At 37.7% G+C, this 19,823-nt stretch overlaps 1 protein-coding gene across 1 annotated transcript in view; it reads left to right on the top strand.

Annotated features, from left to right (window-relative positions):
- LOC109104574 (NACHT, LRR and PYD domains-containing protein 12-like) overlaps positions 1-19,823 on the top strand; it is a 115,020-nt gene that overhangs the window by 562 nt on the left and 94,635 nt on the right. Inside the window, exons 2-5 of the mRNA XM_042736163.1 lie at positions 2,268-2,381; positions 7,169-7,360; positions 9,830-11,683; positions 18,963-19,136. Coding sequence (XP_042592097.1) covers positions 7,212-7,360; positions 9,830-11,683; positions 18,963-19,136 — 2,177 coding nt within the window. The 5' untranslated portion in view covers positions 2,268-2,381; positions 7,169-7,211. The remainder of the gene's footprint in view (positions 1-2,267; positions 2,382-7,168; positions 7,361-9,829; positions 11,684-18,962; positions 19,137-19,823) is intronic.

Raw genomic sequence — 19,823 nt, 5'->3', positions numbered from 1 at the left:
AATAAGGGTGATATTTATGCTTTCAAATATCAGCATTGTTTGGCAAAAATTGCTTAGTGCACACTTATATCTGTTTTTTTTTTTTTTAGACTGTTCAAACTGCAGAATTAAGCTTTGGTGCAAAGATTCACAGAAAGTGGAAAATAAACCTGCTATATTATATAAGTTCCTTGACAAATTGCTTTTGTTTCTCTTTTGTAAGTCGCTTTGGAAAAAAGTGTCTGCTAAAGGCGTACATGTAAATGCAATACTAACCCTAACCAAGGGTTTTCTGGTTACCAAGGCCCTGTTATCCTTGCTGCTGGATGCTATGTTTATCTAGTCGTAAAACAGCAATCAAAAGTATACATGTGACCATGGATCACAAAACCAGTCATAAGTGTCAATTTTTTGAAATTGCGATTTATACTATGATGATAATCTGATAGGCAAGGCAAGTTTATTTATATAGCACATTTCGTACACAATGGTAATTCAAAGTGCTTTACATAAAAGAAAGTAAAATAATCATGAAGAAAAATAATAACAGAAATAAAACAAGCAATTTTAAAACATAAAACAAGCAGTTTTAAAACATTGGAAATGATTTAAAAATTGACTTATTTAAAATGAATTTAAAACAGTTAAAAACAGAAAATGATTTTACATAGAATACAGTGAATACGTAAAATACAGTGCAATCAGTTCGGACATTGCAGTGCTCATTCAATAAATGCACAGCTAAAAAGATGAGTTTTGAGTCTAGATTTAAATGTGACTAATGTTTTAGCACATCTGATCTCTTCTGGAAGCTGATTCCAACTACATCTCTCCAAAGTGCCAGACTCCATCTAATGAGAGTATCTGTCCACTCAAGTCGGTTACGACAACAAACTGCAGTCAGATCGAGACCCCGATGAGGACGACGAGCATGCAGATGAGCTTCCCTGAGATGGTTTCTGACAGTTTGTACAGAAATTCTTTGGTTATATAAACCGATTGTTGCAGCAGCTGTCCAGGTGGCTGGTCTCAGATGATCTTGGAGGTGAAGATGCTGGATGTGGAAGTCCTGGGCTGGTGTGGTTACACATGGTCTGCAGTTGTGAGGCCGGTTGGATGTACTGCCAAATTCTCTGAAACACCTTCGGTAGAGAAATGAACATTCAATTCACGGGCAACAGCTCTGGTGGACATTCCTGCAGTCAGCATGCCCATTGTACGCTCCCTCAAAACTTGAGACATCTGTGTCATTGTGCTGTGCACATTTTATAGTGGCCTTTTACTGTGGCCAGCCTAAGGCACACCTGTGCAATAATCATGCTGTCTAATCAGCATCTTGATATGCCACACCTGTGAGGTGGATGGATTATCTCGGCAAAGGAGAAGTGCTCACTAACACAGATTTATACAGATTTGTGAACAGTATTTGAGAGAAACAGGCCTTTTGTGTACAAAGAAAAAGTCTTAGATCTTTGAGTTCAGCTCATGAAAAATGGGGGCAAAAACAAAAGTGTTGTGTTTATAATTTTGTTCAGTGTATTAATGTGAATTTCACACTTGAACACAGTAATCCTTTGGTTATATGTTTTCATTTATGCCAAAACAAACTACAGCTTATGTGCTATCATATAGCATGATCGGCTGCTTACCTTAACTGACATTTAACGATGGCTATAAACATTGTGCCTGTCTATCAATGGGAGGATCCACGCCCTGCTCTAGAGTTCCTCCCCCAGATCTCCAGGCTGCAGCTATACCCTTCTTGAAGTGACAGAATCTCCAAATCGATAGATAGTTCCAGCTCAGTTCTGCTCTTCAGATCTCAAGAGTTTCATCAGTGTCACCAGTGAAATCATGTCAACAACAGCACACAGAATACCAGCTGCTTCATCTGTGCAGCCAAAAAGAGCTCACATGATGTTCATGCTGCTTGTTTGATAGTGTTTATTTTAAGTTGCTTATTTATTATAAGGCTATTCATATTTAAGTTATTATTCATGCCTTTCTTAATAAAGCATTTGGCTTTAGCTTCATCCCTACAACCTAGGGTTAGGTTAGAGAGTAGAAAGTACAGTTTGTACAGTATAAAAACCATTACACTTATGGAATGAACCCATAAAACACTGGAAACCAGTGTGTGTATATGTGTGTGTGTGTGTGTGTGTGCGCTTGTGTGTGTGTGTGTGTGTGTGTGTGTGTGTGTGTGTGTGTGTGTGTGTGTGTGTGTGTGTGTGTGTGAGAGGTTGAATGTGCATCTGTTGACGTGTCTGTCATTTTTTTATTCTCAGGTTTCTTCAGGAAACCAGTTGAACTTGTTCTGTAAAGTGAAAGAGATTTCAGATCTACTGTTCAACATGACAGTTCAGAGGAGAAAATAGAAAGACCTACAAATATAATTTGCGGTGAGTGTTTAATCTTTCTTTAGTTGTTTTCATGTGTGAGTGTCATCTTATGATGTGTCATTGGTCACTTTGTGTGTTTCTGAGACATTAATGTTGTGCTGAGGTCATTGTGATGTTTTTCTTTTTTAAATCTCTTGTCGTGATCAAACATGATCAAGTGCGTCTTTGTCAGTGAATCACAGAAAACCGTTCATTCTGATATTGTTGTCACATACTGTGAAATCATTTTACCGTTTATTAATGAGTCTGTGATTCTCAGGCGGTATTTCTTATCATGCGCACTTAACTTTATGAGAGCGAAACTATCACTCGACAGCTTCATGTGTCTGCATTCAGTTTTGATCTGATACTGTGTCTAAATGAGTGTTAATGTGTGTGCTCCCAGTCTGCATTGTGGCATGAATAATTTACACCGCTGAATCTTTATAATTAGTTTTTCTTAATTACTTATTGCTATTTTGCTATTATTTTTTTGTAGTGAATTTTTAGCAGCTTGTTTTGTGATGTACAGAGTTGATCTGTTTTATATGAATATTTTGTTGAGGTTTGCATGGTTGACAGTTTTTTACAGAATTTATTGTTTTTCTTTTTCTTTTTTTTGGTACAGTTCTGTAATACTTTAACATCACTATTAGATATTTTGAATACATCATGAAACAACACGTACAATAAATAAATAAATAAAAACATGTTTTTATACAGTCTATGATAAAAACACAACAACTAAACTCACTCTTTTGAGCCAGTGGGTTTGTAGTTGTGTTTGTTCTCTAAAGGGGAGTTAGTAACGTAATGCAGCTCTGCTACAGCAGTAATAACCATCCACTATAAGTGAGGATCCCGTCAAACACAATGAGTTATGCTGGGGAACATACAGTAAATGCAGAGTTTCCTCTAAATGCTGATCAATAAAGCAATAATAAATATAAAACAAATTGGTCATTACAGATTTTAAATGCATTAGGTATTACAGGAAATGAAATGCAACCATAAACAGTACTAAAAACATTTTATTTAAAGAAAATCTTTTGAAAGAACGTGTTTTAAACAAAGTCTACTCTAGCGTCTGGAGTTTGCGTCTGCTCTTCCTTGAGCTTCTCTCACCTGCTGCCAGGTTGAAGCGCAGTATAGCACAGTATTAATGATGCTATCATCAGTCCCGCAACAGACGGGACTCTTTCTCACAGTGTCTTTAATCACACAAGCGGATTTACATACAATCCCACTGCAGCCACCAGTTTTTCCTTTAAAAGGACACACAGGGATCCTCAAATCTGGCCCACGAGATCCACTTTCTTGCCGAGTTAGAAAATCACAGGTAGGTGAGTTCAAGGTTGGAGCTAAACTCTGCAGTGCATTGGCCCTCCGGGGTAAGATTTGAGGAACCCTGCTCTAGCCATTAACACAAATGTGGACCTTTGACCCCTAAATTTCAACTTATGAATATGATATTGAAATATTTTTTGTATTTTTTTTCCATTGTTGTTTTTAAAAGTATCTTTTTGATCCTTTTCCATTGTTGTTTTTAAAAGTATATTAAAAAAAAAAATCCACTTTATATTTTCTTTGTAAATTATTAAAATTTATGCAAAAAAGTGTCCTAAATTTTCATATCCCTACCGAAACAATGTATGTTTCAGTCCATTGGCTGAGACTGAAATTAACTCCATGCCTAAATTTATGATCAGGAAATATTTGTGTCTCCCTCTCTCTCCCTCTCAGAGCTACATGGTCACGACCGAAAGATCTCATTATTGTTTTGGTAGTGACAACAGGGAACACATAATCCTTTATTTGGGGGAAATAAATTAAATTTTAGTACAGTTATGCAAATTTATGGTTTTGTTGTTTTAATATGCGAGTTAAAATTCTGTAATGTGATGTGGTCACTACCAAAGCATTACTGTCACTACCGAAAATGTGCAGTCACTACCAAAACATGGGATGTTTTGTCAAAAATAAAGTATACTAAATTATCAGCTAAGATGTTATGATAGTTTTTGGTTCATTTTATATTCAAACTAATGAATCCTTATCTTTAAAATCAAGATGAACTTTTTGCCTTTTACAAAGAAAAATTGGATTAAAAATACAACAAATCTCATAAATTACACTTGAAATATTGTTAAAATATGATTGTTATTGATTTACCTCTAAAAAATAGCAAAAAAAAAATAAAAATACATAAATAATAATAATAAAAAATAAAAATTACAGTGTAGATGTTAGAAAAATCCTGATAGGTCAATATGACCCTTCTAATTAAATTATTACTGTGTTTTGGTAGTGACAAATATGGGGAGAGGACAAATATTCCAAAACTTCCTGAAAATACAACATGAGAATTAACTGCACAATTACTATAAATATGTACCTTTGATATTATACAATTTGCATACATTTTTTCAAGACCAAATCTGTGGAATGGCCCATATATTTAAAAGCATTTAAAATATATTTTGCCCTGTATATTTCAGTTCAAGAAAATACACTGCCATGACACAGTTGAAGAATGCAGACAAACAGGTTATGGGTGACAGATCAGAATATGTAGTCAAACACAGGCACAGGGTTGAGGAAGCCAGCTAACAATCCCAATAATAATCCAGGCAGAGCAAAGGTAGCAAGGCATGCAGCAAACAATCATTAACAAAAAACATCATGCTGGTGGTAATAATAAGGAGGTAGTAAGAGGAGGAGTAGAAAACGCTATGTGATGTTAGGCAGGAAAAGACTACACACTGAGCAGAGTTTAGCTTGGAGCTTCAATGGTCAAACAGAGTCATGGTAAATGTAGTTGAGAACAGGAGAAACTAATATTCCTGTGAAGGCACATATTGTTGCAGCCATGTGTTTATTGTCTACACATTAATCAGTCAATTCTTACTGAATTTTTATTCAGCTACAGTGATAGCCTTTGTCCATATCAGGGATTTCCTGGAATGTCTTAAGTTATATTTCAACCCCAATTCCAGAAAAGTTGGGAAAGTTTTTAAAATGCATTAAAATCAAGAATAGGTGGTTTGTTAATTGTCTTTAACCTTCATTTAATTGACAAAGATACAATTAAAAGATAACCAATGTTTTCACTGACCAGCTTAAATGTATTTTGTAAATATAAACAGATTATTAATTTTGATGACTGCAACACCCTCCACAAAAGTTGGGACAGAGGCACAATAAAAGTGAAAAGGTTATAGAATATCCAAGTTAAACTGTTTGAAACAGTCCACAATAAGCAGGTGAATTGGTAATAGGTCAGGGTATCATGATTGAGTGTCTTTGCCAGCAAACCTGGATTGTGGCTCACCACTTTGTGCCAAATTTTGTGAGAGAGTTGTCAGACAAATCAAAAATCACATTTCTCAATGCAAAATTGCAAAGAATTAAGGTCTTTCACCAACTACCTTACATCATTTTGTGAAATGATTCAGGGAATCCAGAGAAATCTCAGTATGTGTAGGGCAAGGCAGGACACCTCAGATAAATGTGTGTGACCTTTGACCCCTCAGATGGCATTGCGAGAGAACCTGTCATGCTGCTGTGTGAAATACAGCCACACAGGCTCGGGAGTACTATGGGAAACTGTTGTCATTTAACACAGTCTGCAACTGCATTAAGAAATGCAATGTGAATCTCTGTTACACAAGGAGAAATCTATACATCAATTCTAGGCAGACTTCTACCTAACAGTCAAAGTGGCATTACTTCACGAAAGTGCGGATGCAGAGGAAGACTCGAGGGTTTAGGGTGCCATTGGGGACAGGGCCTTAGATTGTCCAAAAGACAGTGAAATTGTGTGCTGTGGTCAGATGAGTCCACATTTCAGTTTGTTTTTGGGGAAAACGGACATCAAATTGTCAGTCCTGAAAATGAAAGAGACCATCCAGACTTCAGTCAATGACAGGTGCAAAAGCAAACATTGTCATGTTCTGGGGGTGCATCAGTGCAAACAGCATGAGTGACTTGCATATGTGTGAAGGTACCATTGATGTGGAGGCATATATAGGGATTGTACAGAGACATATAATGTCATCAATATGTCATCTTTCATGGGAAGTCCATGGTTATTAGATCAAGACAATGCCAGGTCTCATTCTGCATGTGCTACAAAAGTGTGGTTCCATAGACATATGTGGATGTGACTGTTTGGCCAGCAGATCTGTCTTCTATTGAAATATGATGTTTGGCCCATCATGAAAAGGAGAATCAGACAACAATGACTTTGGACTGTTGAGCAGCTCAAGTCTTGTATCAAAGTGTGACTGGGCAAAAATTTTGCTTTCAAAACTTAAAAATCCCAGATGATTAAAATGTGTAATTAAAAGGAAAGGTGATTTGACTCAATGGTAAACATGCCTCTGTCCCAATTTTTTTTTTTATTATTATTTTTTTTTTTTGGAGTGTATTGTAGCCATCAAAATCAAAATTTGTTTATATTTACAAAATAAAGTTAAGTTGGCCAGTGAAAAAAATGGAATGTTTTTTGTTTTTTTTTTGTACTTTAATCAATACAATAAAGGTTAAAGAGAATGAACAAATAACATATTCTTGATTTTATGGCATTTCACAAAATGTCCCAACTTTTATGGAGTTGGGGTTGTACTTTTGAGAGGCCACAGCAGCTCGTTAACACTTTTTGAGACAGATCACAGATGTTTAGCTGAATTCAGCACTGCTCTGAATATGGACTCCAGTTTAGACTAGAACTTTATATTAAAGGAAATGCGTTATTTTTCAGTTTGTCTGAAGATGACAGTTGTGTGTCACTGTATGTCTAAATGCAGAACAGAACTCTTTTTGGAGACGCAGAAGAAGACTGGTAGTAAAATGAGTTTCTATCAGAAGAGAAAGGAGGAGGATGTTGATCACTCTCAGTACCAGAGAGCAGAATCTCCAGAGCCCAGCTGTGTGTCTATGAGGAGTGATGAATCCCTGCTATTGCCCCCTGAACTCAGTGATGGACCTCTTAACCCCAGGTGAGACAATAACCACTGCTGGAGAAAATAAACAGTATTTATAACAGTATCAGTGACAGGCGTGGATCATCTATATGGGCAGAGCCCCACCAAACTATTCATCCAAAATGTAGACTTCTATATAAACTGAATCAATAATAAATTGTAAATGTGTTCAGCATTCTGCAACAAATATTTTTTTCTGATTTTTTAGACTATTTTAAGTCGTAAAGTAAGCAGTTTATATTAAAATCCCGCACATGGCTTTAGCAGGCATGTATACATGATAAGTGGTGCAGACAGTGCCTGAGACCTCCCGAGCTCAACAGCGCCCCACAATTTTGCAATGAAAATCTGTGGTGAAAAGAGGAACTGCAGCGCACTCTAATTGAGAGCCATTGGGGCAGTTTTGAGACTGCCCCTCTTATTTTCACGTTACCTTACGTGAACCTCCATCACGATATCAGTCCGCTTCAGCTATGTGTCTGCATCAGGTCAGTAACTAGTTGGCATGTCTGTTTTTTTTTTTTCTATGTGGAGTAGTGGATCAAATTAACAAAGTAGGCTATACGTTAAATCGTTTATTTTAAACGTGCTCACATGAATAGCCTTTATATGGTTCTGTTGTGTTTGTTTTGTTTATTCTGAGAATAGACATATGTTCATCCGAATTGCTCCTCAACTTGTAACATTCTAAATCAACACTTGGAGGTATTAAATACTATATTAAGGCAATTATAATACAGCATCATTTTATGCATGTAACATTACTTCCAGCCTGTCAATCAATATTAGCGTGCCACCCACAGGATAACGCAAGGACATCTCTGCCAAAACTCTGTCTCCATGTGTTCAGAGATTAGAATATAAAGCTTACAAAATACAACAGAGAATCTGCCCCACCTGAATTTACGGTCAGGAACCGCTACTGATCAGTGCTGAAGCTGTGACCTCTGGGCCTGTGTGAGTGCAGACATGCAGCTGATTGAATTGCTGCAGTAAAGTGAGAGTGAGACAATTTGAAATCAATGTCTTCTTTAACACATGACACCAAAACTGAATGCACATTATATGGTTTAACTATATTTTGAGCATCACCACAAATGTACAGTATCTCATCTGAATATGAACCAGATTCATCCATTATCGTCATCAGCTTTTGTGTCCTTTAACAGTGTTTTTGAGAATTTGGTTCCAAGAACTGTGAACCCAGTGTATATGCTGTTAGTTCAATTTCCTACCGTCCAAATCGGCAGCGACAATGTCAGTTTCACGCAATCACAACTCTCTGTTAGGTCTGTGTGGCTCGCCAGTCCCAACTTCCTCCGCGAACACGGGAGTTAGAACGAAATCCAGGGATCCATCGGTTCAACATGGCTTCGATTCAGCAGTTCACAGCATGCACTCAGTCAACGATGATATCAAATCAGGAAAAAATAAAAAAAATAAAAGAGGGGGGAAAATCCTGACCTTGAATACAAGGTCACAAAATCACCATTTGTATTTTTCCGTATCATACACATCATGTCTGTTACTACCGCGTAACACAGCATCAATCACATTTTAAATATGAATGTGCAAATACATTCCCCAAGTTATCTTACATCACACATTGATGATTAAATGAACTTAGAAATAAAGCTTTCTCATTTATATTTCACTTGTAAAAACATTTCATGAACTTTTCACCCAAACTGATACATGAAATAAAAGTTTTAACTCACCAAGACTCATCCCTTTTATGTCTGAAGAACTCCATTACAACTTGATCTTTTGCTTCTCCGTCTTGTAGAAATTAAATTCTGTTTATATGACTCTTTTTCTTTGCAAAATATCTTGTTACTGAGCTATGTGATCAAGAGGCCTTATCAACTGTGTCACAAATTGTAAATCAATTTAACAGTCTCTTTTTCACATCAACCTTGACTTCTTTGATCGCTACATAATCTCTGAACACTTATAATTTTAATTGTAATCAAATATCACTACTTGACTCATTAAATTCTCAAATTTCTCGTGAGAGACCTAAATCCGATCAGAGAGAGCATGAGCTCCTAACCTCGTGCAAGATCCGGAAACAGAAAATGCGCTGTGCAACATACTAAATCCTTATTGGTCAGTCTTCCCAATACAAAATAATTTAATTGGCTATTTAAATACCCATGAAAACAATTTTAAAAAAAAATAGAAAAAAGAAAATAATAATAATAATATCTTCTTATTTACCTCATTTAATCACGTTTTAATGCTACTGGTAACCTGGATTACACGGTGTTCAACAAAAACAAACATAGAGAGACTCATTTTAAGAATGAAACTGGTTCTAGCTCATCTGGGATAGTTTCTGCATAAAATTAGTCTGCGTCTGTATTAAAGCTGTTTATTGTGTCTCAGCTGGTCCAGAGAACACATATGGCTTTACTAGAAGATCTTTCTTTTCATACTCATTCATTCATTTTATTGTTCTTCTTGTTTCTGTTATGTGGATAGCGATGATCAGCCTGGAGACCAGGTTCCTCCTCAACCACCGAATGATGAACTACAAAGAGTTAAAGACCAGCACAAAACCAGCATGAAGAACAAGTATGAGAGATTTTTTGAGGGAATCAAACTCCGGGAGAATGAAACCCTACTGAACAGGATCTACACACAGCTCTACATCATAGAGGGAGAGAAAGAAGGAGTGAATGAAGAACATGAGGTTTTACAGATGGAGAAAACAGCCAGAACAAAACACTCACAAGACACTCAAATCTACTGCAATGACATCTTTAAAGTCTCAGCTGAAGCAGGATGTGAGGAGCAAGAGCAGATCAAGACCGTTCTTACGAAAGGCATCGCTGGAATCGGAAAAACCGTCTCTGTGCAGAAGTTCATTCTGGACTGGGCCGAGGGAAAAGCCAATCAGGATGTAGATTTCATGTTTGTGCTTCCATTTCGAGAGCTGAACTTGATCCGAGATCATCAGTACAGTCTTCACAAACTTCTGCTGGACTTTCATCCTGAACTTCAAGATCTGGACTCACAGATTTATGATGAGTGTAAAGTTGTGTTCATCTTTGATGGTCTAGATGAAAGCAGAATCACACTGAAGTTTTCAGACGCTCAGAAAGTTTGTGATGTGACTGAGATTTCATCAGTGGCTGTGTTGATGTCAAACCTCATGAAAGGAGAGCTGCTTCCCTCTGCTCTCATCTGGATCACCTCCAGACCAGCAGCAGCCAATCAGATCCCCTCCAAATACATCCACCGTCTGACGGAAATTCAGGGATTCACTGAGCCTCAGAAGGAGGAATATTTCAGGAAGAGAATCAGTGACCAGCATCAAGCCAGCAGAATCATCTCACACATCAGAAGAGCAAGAAGCCTCCACATCATGTGCCACATCCCCGTCTTCTGCTGGATCTCATCCACTGTGCTTCAGAAGCTCCTGGAAGAAGATCTGAGTGCAGAAATCCCTCAAACTCTGACTGAAATGTACATCCACTTCCTGCTTATTCAGATCAACATGAGGAACCAGAAGTATAAAGAGAGAGATCCAGAGAAACTCCTACAGTCCAACAGAGAAGTGATTGTGAAACTTGCTGAAGTGGCTTTCAAACAGCTGATGAAGGGCAATGTGATGTTCTATGAGGAGGACCTGATTGAGAGCGGTATAGACGTCTCTGACGCCTCAGTGTATTCTGGGATTTGCACTGAGATCTTTAAGGAGGAATCTGTGATTCATCAGAAGAAAGTATACAGCTTCATTCATCTGAGCGTTCAGGAGTTTCTCGCTGCTTTCTATCTGTTTTACTGCCATCTGACAAAGAATAAGGAGCCATTGCAGGACATTAATTATGAAAGATACAGTTCTGAGGAAAACTCTTTGTATGATCTACTAAGATCAGCAGTAAATAAAGCTCTTGAGAGTGAGAATGGACACCTGGATCTGTTCCTGCGGTTCCTGCTGGGCGTCTCACTGGAGTCCAATCAGAGACTCTTACAGGATCTACTGACACACACAGAGAACAGCTCAGAGAGCATCAGAGAAACCACACAGTACATTAAAGACAAGATCAAGAAAAAAGACTATATCATGAAACTCTCCATTGAAAGATCCATCAATCTGTTCCTCTGTCTGCTGGAAGTGAAAGATCAGACTCTGTCCAGAGAGATTCAGGAGTTTGTGAAATCTGATAAAAACTTAGAGAATGAACTCACTCCTGCTAACTGCTCAGCAATCGCCTACATGCTTCAGATGTCAGAGGAGCCGCTGGATGAGCTGGACCTCATGAAATACAACACAACAAATGAGGGTAGAGGAAGACTGATACCAGCTGTGAGCAACTGCAAAAAAGCTCTGTGAGTATTCATTCATGTCAACACATAAGAAACAAATTAGTCTGCACTTGAGGCTCAAACTAATCAGATTACCCTGTTTTTTTATTTATATAGCATTTATTATTACTATTACTATTATTTATATATATATCAGTTATTTCTCATTTATGAGCATTGAAACAGATAGAATATGTGCAGCTGAAAGCACAGCTGTGTGGAAAACATGTTCATAACCATCTTACATTCAGAATTAAAAGCAGAATTAAAAACTTTTATACTCCAAACAAATTGTAATTTAGTAGTAAAAAAAAAACATCTTCAAAGAAATATATAGAGACTAGACAAGAAATGGAGGCAATATTGCTGCAAAACACAAAAAAACAAAAACAAAGAGATCTTAGAGAATACACAACATGTAAAAACAATGATAAATAATGTTTGGATATTACATCTTTTTATATTTTAGACTAAATTATTACTGCTTACCACATTGTAAACATTTACATCTGAGCAGATATTCGCAAACACAGTATTTCACAGTAAACACTGACGTAAACATTCTTAGACTGTTCATGCTGCATTGTAAACTTTCATATTACATTTATATTGTATTATATATTATATAGCTATTACATTATAGAACATAAAATTGGCATCCTTGTCTTGTATGATATTAAAATGTAATGAAAAGCTGCTTGGATAGGCTACATTTTAGGGATGCAACGATACCATTTTTTCAGATCCTATCCGATCCAGAAAATTCTGAGTATTGGCTGATTCCAATCGGATCGACACCAGTGCAGTTTTTTTTTTTAATTAATGTAGAATTTCTAAATGTCTGTGTGTTGACCTGATCGTCACTCTTTTGTGTGTTACAATCTTAATCTTAAAAATAACATGAAAAAATATATCATAATCTATGACAAAAATACTATTATAAACTAGGTTAGTGGATAATTTAACACCAAAAATTATTCTAGAAAAATCATGATTGCACAATTTTATAAAATCTAAACATTTAGTGAAATATAACAATATTTAGTGGGGAACAAATAAAAAAGGGAATACGTGTAGGATTAAATCTGGTAAAATGTTACATTGCTCTTTGTATTGTTGTAAAATACATTAATGAGAATGTATTTATTTATAATTAAATATAAACTATAAAATTAAAAGACATTTCTTTTAAATGTATAGCACAGTAATGAACAGTGTTGGGGAAATTTACTTTTAAAAGTAATGCATTACAATATTGCGTTACTCCCTAAAAAAGTAACTAATTACGTTACTTAATTACTTTTTATGGAAAGTAATGCACTACGTTACTTTTGTGTTACTTTTTAAATATGAGCAGGGCTTGATTGATTTTAATATAAGAAGTTCTATTTATAGCAAATGTAAAAGCCCTTTCACACCAAAAAATGTAATGAATTCAGGCTGAAGGAAAAGTAAATTCACGCCTGTACAGTAGAACACAGAAAAAGACTCTTTAGCAATTAAAAAAACAAAACAAAACAAAAAAAACCAATGAGGCACACTTGTTAGTTTATCTAGTCATTTTTGCTTATTAGTATGGTTGAACTGGTCTGGATCATCAAAGGTCAGCAACAAAGAAATGTGTTAATAAAATGGGATTAGATACATTTGTGTTAACATTTAATTATTGCAGGTTTGCGTCATATTCTGAGTTTGCATTTCACTGTTTTAATTCATTTTGATGAATGCTAAATCTGTTTTTTTTTTTTTTTTTTTTTTGCTGCGAGTGGGATGAATTAATGCACATTTAGTCTAGAACTACATCATGTTCACACCGCACACACAACGCCTCTGTACTCCCAATTTGTTGACAGGAGACTTATCAGTCAATAAATGGGAAAACAAAGTAACAGGCATTAATTTTTTAAAAAGTAACTCAGATATTTTCTCGTAAATTAAAAAGTAATGGATTACTTTACTAGTTACTTGAAAAAAAGAAATCTGATTACGTAACTCACGTTACTTGTAATGTGTTACCCCCTACACTGGTAATGAAGGCAGCAACATATAAAAGATACGAGTTCTGTCTATCATATGTTGCTGCCTTCATTACTGTGCTATACATTAGATTATTTATAGACTTTCTTTTTCTGTCCTTTCAAAGGACAGAACAAGAAACGCTATAAATAATCTTTCATTGAGGCGGGTGCTAGGTCTGTGGCTGTTCTATATGCGAGCATCAATGTCTTGGACTTGATGCGAGCCGCAACCGGTAGCCAGTGCAAGGAGATAAACAGAGGTGTAACATGGGCTCTTTTGGTCTCGTTGAAGACCAGTCATGTCGCTGCTTTCTGAATCATTTGTAGAGGTTTGATTGTGCTTGATGGAAGTCCAGCCAGAAGAGCATTGCAGTAGTCCAGCCTTGAAATGACAAGGGCCTGGACAAGAAGTTGTGCAGCATGCTCTGTTAGAAAGGGCCTGATCTTTCTAAAGTTGTGAAATGCAAACCTGCAAGATCAGGCAGTCTTAATGTTCTTAATGTTTTAAATACTGTAATCATCAATTAAAAAGCTTTATTTCAAGCACAGACTTATCAGCATATGAAGTAGATTAATCTCTCGTCGTCTTTGAGAAAATATGCGCCATTAATGCAATCTCAGATGCTGAAAGCGCCATCAGTTTTTACTTTCCCTTTCCAGTAAATCGACTGACAGTAAAAGGTTCACCTCATAATTTTTGCTCAAACTGTGACGTTGCTTGTGTGATATCCATTGGCTCCCCTTCCTGGTTTAAAACAAATATTTACTATATTGCGACATATAACCAGTCCCCAAACCACCCAACCACCCTTGAGTTCGCCGTTGGGGGCTGCGGATTTGCGCTAAGCCACTGGACTCCGTCTGTTAGTTAGCCTAGTGCCTGCTCACTTTTGCCCAGGCCCGCCCAAAAATACAATTATGACAGTAAACTGGTCATAGATAAATAGATAGTATGAAAGATAACTATTTTGCAGCATTGTTGTTTGCTGCTGTTTTTTGTTGTTTCTGTTGTTGTTAAAATAACCTCATCATCCGCAGCTCTAAACTTGGTGCCGGCGCACGTCCAGAGAGACAGAAAGTGCACGGAGCTGAAAGCGCTTGAATAAAGCGCATTTGGCTTTTAATAAAAATTACTAGAGGATATAGCGCTGAAAGATATTTATCATAAATGTTGTTTTATTAGTAAGGTTTGAGAGGAGCATGATCAGATAATCAATCAGTCTGGCCCAGCTGGAGCTTGTCAGCTAATCACCTTAACAAGCAGAAGACGGGTATATTTATAGCCTTATTTATTTTTTTATATATAAGTTTTCATGAATTCGGTTTTGCTCCTTTGGCCATAATATCACAGATTCAACTTTTTCTGTACCATGATGAGACCCGTACTGGGGATTTTTCATATCCTCCATCGCAACCTGCCGGTCCTAGGCTCACTCCTTTTCCGCCAGTAACTGCCGTCGAGCACCAGGCTTCATCGCAGCTGCTGCTCTGCTTGACCAGCCATACGCTCTCCACAACGGCGATGCTTAACCTCGCCTCCACCGGCGAGACTTCCAACTTCTTCCCCAACATCCTCGTATCATTTGGCCATGCCAATATATCATCCGATCGGAAAGTGGATAGTGTATAAGCCTGAAGAAAACAGTGATTTATTCAGACAAACCATTCTCGCGGAGCGTAAATAAAGCGGATCTGTACAATCTATTCTTCATACCACAAATTAGCCAAGTCGGCCAATAGATCGAGCAAAGCCCCAAACTTGCCTCGCTCGTCACCACCATTGTCCGGCACAAGACCCGGCTCTCCTCGAGCTCTGGGTCGCGCAGCGGCAAGCCTCAAATGAGCCTGGGCCGTGCCCCAGTTCTCACCACAGCAAAACCTCACTCGCTTCCCGCTTCGGCTCAACCTTTCACCGTGGATCTTCCGGCCGCAGTGCCGCATGTAGCCAGGCCTTCATCTCTTGTAACAGTTAGTGCGCTAGTGGCGCAGGCCGTGTTGCAAATCAAGTTTTTAGGTAAAGACGCTAAAGGTAGGTTGTTTGTTGCTATAAGTTTTTAAATGACATTATAACATTATGGATGTTGATGTCATTTTTGTAACCATGACGCAAAACTGCTTAGAGCACACAATGAAATTACTCACATTTTCTGTATTAATTTTCACTAGCATTTTACCTGTATTTTAAATCACACATTGTACTCTGATAGACAGAAACAATGAAAATATTTAATTTTGAGATAATAAGTTCAACAGCATACCTAAATAATTAACAATTATAGGTGCAAACTAGGGGTTGAACGGCTTCTGATTTTTTTTTTACAGTCAACTTTTATGTGATGAAAGTCAAGTCGAAGTTGACTAGTCACTGATGACGTCATTAATAAACAAATAACTCCGGAGCTGTGACAAACCCCTTGTGCACAGCTATGGCATATGACACAGCGCTGCCCACATGGCTATTGCTCCTATAACAGCTCATTTTTATCAGTTCTTTTGCCTTTGGGTTGTTTTATTTCTCACAGATTTCTGCCCATTCTAAATCTGATATAGATAAAGTAGCACAGTAAAGATTACATTTATATAAATGCATTAGAGAGATCGGTTGTGTGTGAATTAATTCTACATGGCAGCATCTCTCTAGTAGTAGTGACGCTGTGGGATTTAGTTATTAAGAAATATGCTTGAACTTTTCAGATTCTAAGCTATTTTGAGAAATCACAGAACAGTGTTGACAATACATTTTCGCGCTGAATGATTCTGTTCGCGCGCGATCTGTGCGTGACATACAAGCTACTGTCTGTAGCCTATGTGTGTGTGTGTTACAGTGAAGCAGCACATTAGATTAGAACAGCGATTAACTTACCTGTACAATAAGCTGTTTAGAATGTGCATTCTCCTGTTTAATTTCAAGCATCCAGTAATATAATCACACATGTCTTGTGGAGCTTTTGGAGTATACATTTATTTGAAAATTTAACTGTTTGGAAACGGAGCGTAAATGTGGAAGTCCTTTAAAGATTTATTATCCTGTTGTGCCCTCTATAGGACCAGCGACTAGTCGGAGTCAAGTTTAAAGCATCATGGCCGAGCATTGAAGTCGACTAGTCGATCAGTCTGTGCAAACCCTAGTGCAAACTAACAACTAAGGCGTATCATAAAGAAATGATTAAAATTATTATTATTGAACAAGTGTAACTAGCAACCTAATTTGCATGCGTTGTGCATACTGCTAGGCACCACTCTCCAAGTCTCTACCAGCTGATGTGCGGCTTGGCTGGCTAGCTGTTTCCTATGTGGGCGGTGCATATAGCCACCCTTTGTCTACATCCCCTCGTGACCCTCTTTTTGTCGATGCCTGTAACTTTTTGGTTTCAAAAAACATCTAAATCTCTTCCAATCAGGCATACCAATAGGAATATTTTCAAGCCACTCCTTCTGAATCGGGGCAGCAACTCAAAACAGCCCTCTCACAGCAGCTGATCCAAGCTCTCGGTCGATGGTCATCAGATGCCTTCAAGAGCTATCAGGACAAATAATTCTCAAACAAAAAAAGCTCTTCTAACTCGAAATGAAATTAAATTTGAAGCTACCGCTGCAATGCCCTGCTTAATTTAATACTGGCTCTGCAGTAACCTACTCATTTGATACTGTCACCGCAGTGCCCTGCTTAATTTGAGACTGCCGCCGCAGTGCCCCGCTCATTTGAGACTGCCGCCGCAATGCCCTGCTTATTCGATACTGCCGCTGCAGTACCCTGCTCATTTGATAGTGCCGCTGCAGGGCTCTCCCTTCCGGTGCAGCAGAGTCGCAGCTCCCTTCAGTCGCAGTGAGAGTCCCTTACCTGGCCTCACATCGTGCTCCTCATTTGTCCCTTCACGCACACTACACTTTTTCTTCAAGGCACGCATATTTTTGGGGGGCTACTCACAAGTTTCTGTCCGGCTGCTGTCTCATACCATTAGCTTCTTTTGGGGAGTTCTCTGGGTTCGGGTTCTATCCTGAGCTAGGAGCCCTCCCTCCGGACAGCATGCCAAATATGCAATTAATTGCTCTACATATTATATGTTAGTGCGAACTCGTGAAATTATGTTTTATTAACAAGGTTCAGGAGGAGCATCACCTTAACAAGCACAATACAGGTATATATACAGCCAACTTACCTCTCTTCCACGACAGTTTTCCAGCATCCCGCCTCCACCCCAACACCTCACTCTTAATTTAATTTCATCCCATTCTTGGGGGGAGGGGGGGGTTCTCTGAGTTCGGGCTCTAACCTGAGCTCGGAGCCCTCCCTCCGGACAGTACACCAAATACTGTACCATATTATATGTTAGTGCGAACTCGTTAAATGACCCTGAGCACTTGTTATGTGATCCACTCCGCTGTTTTGATGTGCTGCTCACTTAAAATGGTGCTGTGTTACGTCTCGCGGTCTGGATGGATGCCGGTGTGCAGATGCGGTCCACCTTTTAAATATAAGTTATAAGTATTTAAGGACTCGAGTTAAAATTTTCACAAGTCCTTTTCCTCAAGTCTAGTCTGGAGTCATTCCAGTTTGAGTCTGAGTCATGTCTTTAGTCTATAAAAATGAGTGTCCATCTCTGGTGTCCAGGAAAGTCTTCTTGTACAAAATATGTCATTGCATCTTTGAGGGACAACCTCTTTAAATCCTGTTACAGTGTAAATACATAACAGATGGATTTTCTTTAATAGAATATTTTTACAGTAAAGAAATGCCTCAACCCTACTTTTATTTACTTTAAATCAGTCATCAAACTACACAACATTTAAACCACTTTGTGAATAAATGTTGGAAACAGACAATGTGATCTGCTTCTTCACCAACCTTTTATTTTATTTATGCACAAATGTTCAGAAAAAAAAAAAACTATTGCAAATCGTGAAAGAACATTAATTTAATAAAAAATCAAGGGTCAAGCATTTCAAACGAAACATTCTCAACAAAACATCAACATTGTTCATTACTTATAATTCTGCCTCAATGTTACTTTTAACACTCTGCTGGTGGCTTCATTATAAATACAGACCAGTGTTCATTTTACAACGGGGATTTTTTTATGTTTAGACTCCACCTAATGTGCTTATGTTAGAATTCACAGATAGCCACTGCAATCATCATGACTTGTGTTCAGAGACCTTCATGTCACATTGGATATTATATATGTGATCAATAAAAGACATTTTATTGTCAGGCACAGAATACAGAAAACATGACTTTAACCATCCATCTTCTCCTCACTGCACTATGTCATTCTCTTTTATAGACTTACTGGATGTTACCCTTTTGATCAGCACTGTGAAACTGTGTGTTCCGCTCTCCAATCATCAAACTCTCATCTGTGTGAGCTGGACCTGTGTATAAATGACCTGAAGGATTCAGGAGTGAAGCTGCTTTCTTATGGGCTGGAGAGTCAAAACTGTCAGCTGGAGATACTAAGGTTCGACTTTCATGTTCATTCATTTATTATTTATTATGTTCGAATATGTGTATGAATAGGTATGAACATTAATATGACTAGCAGATACACTTTATATTGTAGTATGAATCTATCAATATAAATTGCTAAAGCACCCTCACTAATTTCAGAAGCACCCTCAGTGATTTAATTTTGGAACCAGGCCTGATATGTGAGACTCAAGAGACTGGTGTGTGGTATAAATGCAACTCATTAACATTGATCCCACCAGCCCACACTTCTTTACACCACTATAGTGCATGCCATGCATTGTGGCATAAATAAATTATGCAGCTATTTATCTTAGTGTTTTCAGATTTTTTCCCCCTAAAAATCAGATCAGACTTTTCAGGCAGACTGTCCTCATTATTAATTGCAAGTGATTAAATCAGATTTATGTGTTCAGACATTTGGTAACGACACAGGTGTAACCACGTTTTTTGATAAGGCTTTCAAATGCAGGAAAAATGAAGGTGCATCATCTCATTCTCCAAATTAATGATGTGTTGAGTTGTAGTGCAGAACTCCTCTGTCGCACTAGTAAAACTCAACGATGGAGAAGAGAAGGTATACAGGTATATTGTGATGTTCCATTCTGTAGTCAGATTTGTTTGAATACTGCATGAATACCTCTGGGATTACAGTCACAGGTTTTGATATAATTGTTTT

Source organism: Cyprinus carpio, chromosome B13 (genome assembly GCF_018340385.1).
Source record: "Cyprinus carpio isolate SPL01 chromosome B13, ASM1834038v1, whole genome shotgun sequence".
In the NCBI taxonomy this organism is placed as follows: domain Eukaryota; kingdom Metazoa; phylum Chordata; class Actinopteri; order Cypriniformes; family Cyprinidae; genus Cyprinus; species Cyprinus carpio.
This window is presented reverse-complemented; position numbering and strand designations above follow the sequence as displayed.